The following is a 7,516-nucleotide window of genomic DNA, read 5'->3' as shown; positions in this document are numbered from 1 at the left end:
GGGGGACACCGTGACACGGGGGTGAGGGCCCCACGTACTGTCAGCAGCAGGAGAAGCAGCGCGATGGGCAGCGGCTCCATGGCCCTGGGGGGGGGGGAGGGGAGGGTCAGCGGGCACGCGGCCTGCACTGCCTGTCCCCTCCCCCACCTGGTCCCGCCTCCCCCCACCTGTCCCCTCCCCCTGCCCATCCTGCCTGCTGTCCCTGCCCCCCCTCCCATCCCCCTCCCATCCCTTTCCCCTCCGTCTTCCTTCCTTCCTCCCTCCCTCCATCTCTCCTTTCCTCTTCCCACACCCCTTCCTTCCTCCTTCCATCCCCCCGTCCGTCCTCCTTTCTTCCTCTTTCCATTTCTCCTTCCAGCATCTTTCCGTCCTTCTTGCATCTCTCCTTCTTTCCTCCTCCCATCCTTCCTTCTTCCGACCTTCCTGTCCTTCCATTTTTCCTTCCATCTCTCCTTCCTCCTCCCCTCCTCCCTCCATCTCTCCTTCCTTCTTCCTTACTCTTTTTCTTTCTTTCCTTCTTCCTTCATCCTTCCCTCCCTCCCTACTTCCTTCTTCCATCTCTCCTTCATTCCTTCTTCCTTCCTTCCTTCACTCCTTCCATCATTCTCCCTTCCTCCTTCCAGCCTTCTTCCTTCCATCTCTCCTTCCCTCCTCCTTCCTTCCTCCTTCCCTCCCTCCCTCCCTTCCTCCTTCCATCTGTCCTCCCTCCTTCCTCCCATTTTTCCTTCCCTCCTCTTCCCTTCCTCCTTCCATCATCCTTCCATCCTTTTTCCATTTCTCCTTCCTTCCTTCCTCCTTCCATCTCTCCTTCCTTCTTCCATTTCTCCTTCCTTCCTCTTTCCCTCATCCTTCCCTCCTGCCTTCCTCCTTCCCTCCTTCCCTCCTCCTTCCATCCCTCCCTCCCTCTTCCTTCCTCCTTCCATCTCTTCTTCCTTCTTCCATTTCTCCTGCTTTCCTCTTTCCTCCTTCCTTCCATCCTTCCTCCTTCCTTCCATCCTTCCTCCTTCCTCCTTCCTTCCTCCCTCCCTCCCTCCCTCCCTCCATCTCTCCTTTCTTCTTCCATTTCTCCTTCCTTCCTCTTTCGCTCCTCCTTCCCTCCTTCCTTCCTCCTTCCCTCGTCCTTCCATTCCTCCCTCCCTCTTCCTTCCTCCTTCCATCTCTCCTTCCTTCTTCCATTTCTCCTTCCTCCCTCCTTCCTCCTTCCTTCCTTTTTCCTTCCCCCTTCCATCCCTCCCTCCCCCCTCCTTCCTCCTTCCATTTCTCCTTCTTTCCCTCTTCCTCCTTCCCTCCCCCCTCCTCCCATGTCACCTCCTGTCTGTGTCACCGCGTGTCGCTGCGTGTTGCCGCGTGTCGTCGCGTGTCGCGTGGCAGCGGCGGGTGCCAGGCGGGGTGGGCGGGGGAGGGTTTTGTCACCGATTGGGAGGGGCCGGGTCACCCCAAGCCCCGCCCCTGGGGGTGCCTGGGGAGGGGGAGGGGCTGGGAGGGGGAGGGGCAGAAGGTTGGAGGGAGGAAAGGGGGGAGTGGATGGGGGGGGAGGCGGGATAAGGGGGGATGGGGAGGGGGGATGGGGGATGGAGAGAGATGGGTGGGGGAGGGACGATGGATGGGGGAGGGGGGGATAGGGGAGGGGTGGGTGGGGGAGGGGGCATGGAGGGATGGATGGGGAGGGGCAGATGGAGGGGGGGGTGGGGGATGGGCAGGAGGCTGGAGGGGGTGGGGGGAGGGAAGATGGAGGGAGGGGGAGGGGTGGGCAGGGAGGGGTGGGGGGGATGGGCAGGGGATGGCCCAGTTTGACCTCCCGGGGTGGGGGAGGGGAGGGGCGGGGCTCTGTGGGCACGAGGGACGCGGGGGGAAGCCCCGCCCCTCCCCACCCCATCACGTTGCCACCGACACCCTTTCCCCACCCCCGGCCTCCGTTTCCCTCCGGCCTTGTTATCTGCCCTAATTAGCGGCCTAACGAGGGCGGGGTGGGGCGGCAGCTCAGCCCCGTGACTCACCCCTCCCCCCACCGCGGCTCAGCGCCCCCTCCCCCTTCCCAACGTCACCCAGGTTGGCCCAGGTTTGCCCGATTTTGGCTCAATTCTGCCCAAAATTTTGGCGCAATTCCGCCGATTTTGGCTCAAATCTGCCCAATTTTGGGTCAATTCTGCCCAATTTGGGGTCAATTTTGCCCATTTTTGACTCGATTCCACCCGATTTTGGCTCAATTTTGTCCATTTTTGGCTTAATTCTGCCGATTTTGGCTCAATTCCACCATTTTTGGCTCAATTTGCCCAATTTTAGTTCAATGTTGCCCAATTTTGGCTGAATTTTGCCCATTTTTCTTACAATTCTGCCCTATTTTGGCTCAATTCCACCAATTTTGGCTCGAATCCTCCAGGTTTTGGCACAATTTTGCCCATTTTTGGGTCAATTCTGCCAATTTTCGTTCAATTCTACACGATTTAGTTCAATTTCGCCCGATTTTGGCACAATTTTGTAGATTTTTGGCTCAATTCTGCCCGATTTTGGCTCAATTTGCCCAATTTTCGTTCAATGTTGCCCAATTTTGGCTGAATTTTGCCCAATTTTGACTTGATTCCATCCAATTTTAGCTTAATTTTGTCCATTTTCGGCTTAATTCTGCTGATTTTGGCTCAATTCTGCCCCATTTTGGCTCAATTTGCCCAATTTTGCTTGAATGTTGCCTGATATTGTTACAATTATGTTCTATTTTGGCTCAGTTCCACCGATTTAGCTCGAATCCTCCAGTTTTGGCACAATTTTGCCCATTTTTGGCTTAATTCTGCCGATTTTGGTTCAATTCTGCACGATTTTGATTTAATTCGGCCTGATTTTGGTGCAATTTTGTTGATTTTTGGCTTAATTCTGCCGATTTTGGCTCAATTCCACCAATTTTGGCTCAATTCTGCCCGATTTTGGCTCAATTTACCCAATTTTTGTTCAATTTTGCCCAATTTTGACTTGATTCTGCCTGATTTTGGCTCAGTTTTGTCGATTTTTGGCTTAGTTCTGCCAATTTTAGCTAAATTTCACCAATTTTGGCTCAATTCTACCCAATTTTGGTTCAATTCTGCCCAATTTCGGTTCAATTTTGCCCAATTTTGGCTCAATTCCCCCCAATTTTTGCTCAATTCTGACTGATTTTGGCTCAAATTTGCCTAATTTTGTGTCAATTCCGCCTGAATTTGGCTCAATTCTGCCTGATTTTGGCTCGAATCATCCAGATTTTGGCTCAATTTTGCCCATTTTTTGCTTAATTCTGTCAATTTTGGCTCAAATCTGCCTGATTTGGCTCAATTCCACCCAATTTTGCCTGATTCTGCCCGATTTTGGCTCAATACCACCCAATTTTGGCCCAGGTTCCCCAGTTTTGCCCATTTTTATCTGATCTTTCCCATTTTTGCCTCTTTTGCCCATTTTTCCCCATTTTTGCCCCATTTTCCCCATTATTTTCCCCATTTTGCCCGTTTTTTCCCATTTTGCCCCATTTTGCTCATTTTTGCCCCATTTTGCCCATTTTTGCCCCATTTTGGCCTGGTCCTGCCCAGTGTGACCCACGTTCCCCCCCAGGTGCCCCCAGGGATCCAGCGAAGCCACGGGGATGCGGGGGGGGGGGGGGAGGGGTTTATTGGGGGGAGGGGTCTGGGGGGGGTGTCGGTCCATCTGTGGTGGAATCTGTGGTGGGACTGGTCTATCTGTGGTGGGATCTATGGTAGGATTGATCCATCCATGGTGGGATCTGTGGTGGGATCAGTCCATCCATGGTGAGATTGGTCCATCCATGGTGGGATCTGTCCATCCATGGTGGGATCGGTCCATCTGTGGTGGGATCTGTGGTGGGATCAGTCCATCTATGGTGGGATTGATCCATCCATGGTGGGATCTGTGGCAGGATCAGTCCATCTGTGGTGTGATCGGTCCATCCATGGTGGGATCTGTGGCGAGATTGATCCATCCATGGTGGGATCTGTCCATCCTTGGTGGAATCTGTGGTGGGATGGTCTATCCATGATGGGCTCAGTCCATCCTTGGTGGGATCTGTAGTGGGATCGGTCCATCCGTGGTGGGATCTGTGGTGAGATCGGTCCATCTATGGTGGGATCTGTGGTGGAATCGGTCCAACCATGGTGGGATCTGTGGTGGGGTTGATCCTCTCTTGGTGGCTTCAGCCTCTCCATGGTGGGGTCAGATGGTCCATGTTGGGTTCTAGGGGGGTTTGGTGGATCTGTGTTGGGGTCAGATGGTCCATGGTGGGTTCTAGGGGGGGTTGATGGATCTGTGGTGGGGTTGGTAGGTGCCGGGCGGTGGCACGAGGAGGTCTCAGGGCTGCCCCATGATCTCCCGGATCCATGGTAGGTAGTTGTAGACCTCGCTGTAGACCCCTGGCTTCCCCGCCTGCCCGCAGGGGTGGTCCCCCCAGGAGACGATGCCCTGGAGAACCCCCTGGCAGATGAGGGGACCTCCCGAGTCACCCTGGGGACAAAAGGGACCATGCCAGGACCTCGACCACACCCCCCAACCCAGGAGGACCCCAGGGTGGAGGTGGCCAAGCTGGTGGGACATGTGGCCACCGGTGGGGGCAGAAACTCTGGAGGATCTGGAGATGGTGGGACCAGGCACGGGGTGGTGGCCAGGGGACCCCAGGAGGTGGCCATGGGGGATGGGCACGTCTTGAAACCCAGGGATCCAAAGGGTGGTGACCATGGGTGGTGGGACGTCTCCAAGGTGAGGGGACCCAGGGGACCAAAGGCACGTGGTCGGGGGTGGTGGGTACGTAGGGATGGGTCACAGGGGGTTCCTCCAAGCCCAAGGGACAAGGGAGAGCGGTGGGGGGAGAGGATGTGGGGACGTGGCTGTAGGACACGAAGGTCTGGAGATACCTGGCAGGAGTCCTTGCCCGCCACGGTCCCACCGGCACACAACATGTCCTCAGTGAACTTGGCGCCGTAGACCTGGCAACACGTGGCGTCACCCACCACGGTGATGTTGAGGCACTGGGGGGTGTCGGGGAAGGACTCTGGGGGGAGGGGCAAGTGTCCAAGCAGGGCCAGGGCCACCAGGGTCCATCTGGTGCATGGTTGACCCCAGCCAAGCCAAGGGAGGTGGAGGAGGTGCCACCACCCAACTCAGTGAAGGTTGAAGAGATGCCACCACCCAACCCAAGGAATGTTGAGGTGACCACCTGGGTCACTTCCCTGCCCAGATGCCACCACCCAACCCAGTGAAGGTTGAGGAGATATCACCACCCAACCCAAGGAAGGTTGAGGAGATGCTACCACACAACCCAAGGAAGGTTGAGGAGATGCCACCACCCAACCCAAAGAAGATTGATGAGATGCCATCACCCAACCAAATGAAGGTTGAGGAGATGCCACCACCCAACCCAGTGAAGGTGGAGGAGATGCCACCAGACAGCCCCGCCCTGTACCTTGGGGGCTGGTGGTAGTCCCCCATCCCATGACAGTGCAGTTGTCGCCAGTGGCCGGGGGTCTTGTGGGCAGGGCCAGGGGCTGGACGTGGGGGGTGGGGGTGAAGGGGGGCTCCACGCGCAGCAGCATGAGGTCGTGGGCGTAGGCGTTGTCTGCAGCGTCTGCGTTGAAGCCAGGGTGGACCACAATGTCCACGGCGGTGGCGAACTGCTCCCACCCTGTCAGGGTGGCCAGGCTGTGCTCCCCTGCCCGCACCTGGATGTGGCTGGGGGAGGGGACATGGTGGGACATGGTGGTGGTGGGACGTGGTGGTGGTGGTGGGACATGGTGATGGTGGTGGGATGTGGTGGTGGGACGTGGTCATGGTGGTGGGACGTGGGGGGAGGGGCGTGATGAGGATGTGGTGGGGGAGGGGACACGTGGGGGGTGGGGGAGGGGGAGGGGTGTGTGGGAGGGGCCGTGGTCGGCCGGGGTCACGGTGGAAGGTGGCCGCTCCCAGTTCCATTCCCAGTGCTCCCTGTTTGCCTCTCAGGGCTCCCAGTGCCCCTCCCAGTGCCCCCAGTTCCCTTCTTATGGCCCCAGTTCCCCTCCCAGCACCTCCCAGTGCTCCCAGTTCCCCTCCCAGTGCCCCCAGTTCCCCTCCCAGTGCCTCCCAGTGCTCCCAGTGCCCCTCCCAGTGCCCCCAGTTCCCTTTCTATGCCCCCAGTCTCCCTCCCAGTGCTCCCAGTTCGGACCTGGTGCGGCAGTGGGCGGCGGACAGGACCCACTGGGAGCTGAGCAGGGCCCCCCCGCACTGGTGCTGGTCGAAGTGGAAGAGCAGCACGAGGCCGGGGTGGGTGGGGGAGGGGCACTCGCTGCCCCCCAGGATCCGCTCGCCCCGCGGCTGGGCTGGGGGGAGGGGAGGGGAATGTTGGGGTGGTCCCGCGACCCCCACCCCAACACCCCCCCCCCGTTAGGACCCCCCCCACTGGGGGGCACCCCTCCCCCCACCCTTGGCACCCCATAGACTGACACCCACCCACACACACCAAGCCCCCTCTACCTCCTGGGACCCCCGCCCCCCCCCGGGACCCCCCCCGCCCCAGACCCCCTTGTCCCTACCCCGAGGATCTCCAGCCCCCCCGGGACCCCGCCCTAAAACCCCCTTGTCCCCACCTGGGACCCCCCAGACCCGCACCCCCCCCCCTCCGGAGACTGCCCCCCCCCAACATTTGCACCTTGGGGACCCCCCAGACCCCCACCCCCACCCTGGGACACCCCCAGACTCCCTTGTCCCCCCCCCGGGACCCCCTGGGATCCCCAATCCCCTTTCCGGAGACTGCCCCGGCCCCCACCCCACCCTGGGGACCCCTCCAGACCCCCTTGTCCCCACCTGGGACACCCCCAGGCCACCCCCCCTCCCCCCCCCCCCCCCGCGGCCCCCCTGCACCCCTCACCCCCCCCCCCCCCTCACCAGGGGTCACCATCTCCAGGAGGAGGAGGAGGAGGGGGAGAGGGGCCGCCATGGTGGGGGAGGGGGCGCCGGGTGCCAGGGGGGTGGGGTGGGTGCCCCCACTTATCAAGGCTCCATGTTAATTATTAACGGGGGCTGGTTAGCGGCCCCCTCCCCCCCCCCCCCGTGTTTGCTTGTGGAGCCCCAGGTGCCATGTTCACACCCCTCCCCCACCCCGTGGGGGGAGGGGGCAGCCCCCAGCCTGGGGCCCTTATGGTATCTATAGGGAGACGGGGGTCCCCTGTGGTATCTATAGGGAGATGGGGTTCCCCTATGGTACCTATAGGGTGAGGGGGGTCCCCTGTGGTATCTATAGGGTGACAGGGGTCCCGTATGGTATCTATAGGGTGGCGGGGGTCCCATATGGTACCTTTAGGGTGACAGGGGTCCCCTGTGGTATCTATAGGGTAGCATGGGTCTTGTACAGCATATCTATAGGGTGACAAGGACAGGGATCCCCTATGGTACCTATAGGTTGATGGGGGTCCCTTACTGTACCTATAGGGAGACGGTGTTCCCCTATGGTATCTATAGGGTGAAGTGGTTCCCCTGTGGTATCTGTGGGGTGGTGGGGGCCCCCTATGGTATCTAT

General features: G+C 59.3%; 1 protein-coding gene across 2 annotated transcripts; it reads right to left on the bottom strand.

Moving 5' to 3' along the window:
• Positions 1-3,895: 3,895 nt before the first annotated feature.
• On the bottom strand, positions 3,896-6,952 carry LOC119145434 (trypsin-like). Of its 2 annotated transcripts, none has more exons than XM_037381899.1 (5): positions 6,886-6,952; positions 6,167-6,320; positions 5,432-5,697; positions 4,884-5,020; positions 3,896-4,476 (listed from the first exon to the last, which is right to left on the bottom strand). In XM_037381899.1, exons 1-5 carry the CDS (start codon positions 6,935-6,937, stop codon positions 4,324-4,326), a joined length of 762 nt encoding a protein of 253 aa, XP_037237796.1. In that variant the 5' UTR covers positions 6,938-6,952; the 3' UTR covers positions 3,896-4,323. The 2 variants fall into 2 exon arrangements, with proteins under 2 accessions (XP_037237796.1, XP_037237797.1); XM_037381900.1 differs by having other exon boundaries at positions 3,896-4,446.
• Positions 6,953-7,516: the final 564 nt, after the last annotated feature.

The sequence above is a fragment of the Falco rusticolus genome, chromosome 3, assembly GCF_015220075.1.
Source record: "Falco rusticolus isolate bFalRus1 chromosome 3, bFalRus1.pri, whole genome shotgun sequence".
In the NCBI taxonomy this organism is placed as follows: Eukaryota; Metazoa; Chordata; class Aves; order Falconiformes; family Falconidae; genus Falco; species Falco rusticolus.
Note: the sequence above shows the minus strand (reverse complement) of the source record. Positions and strands in the feature narration are given on the sequence as shown.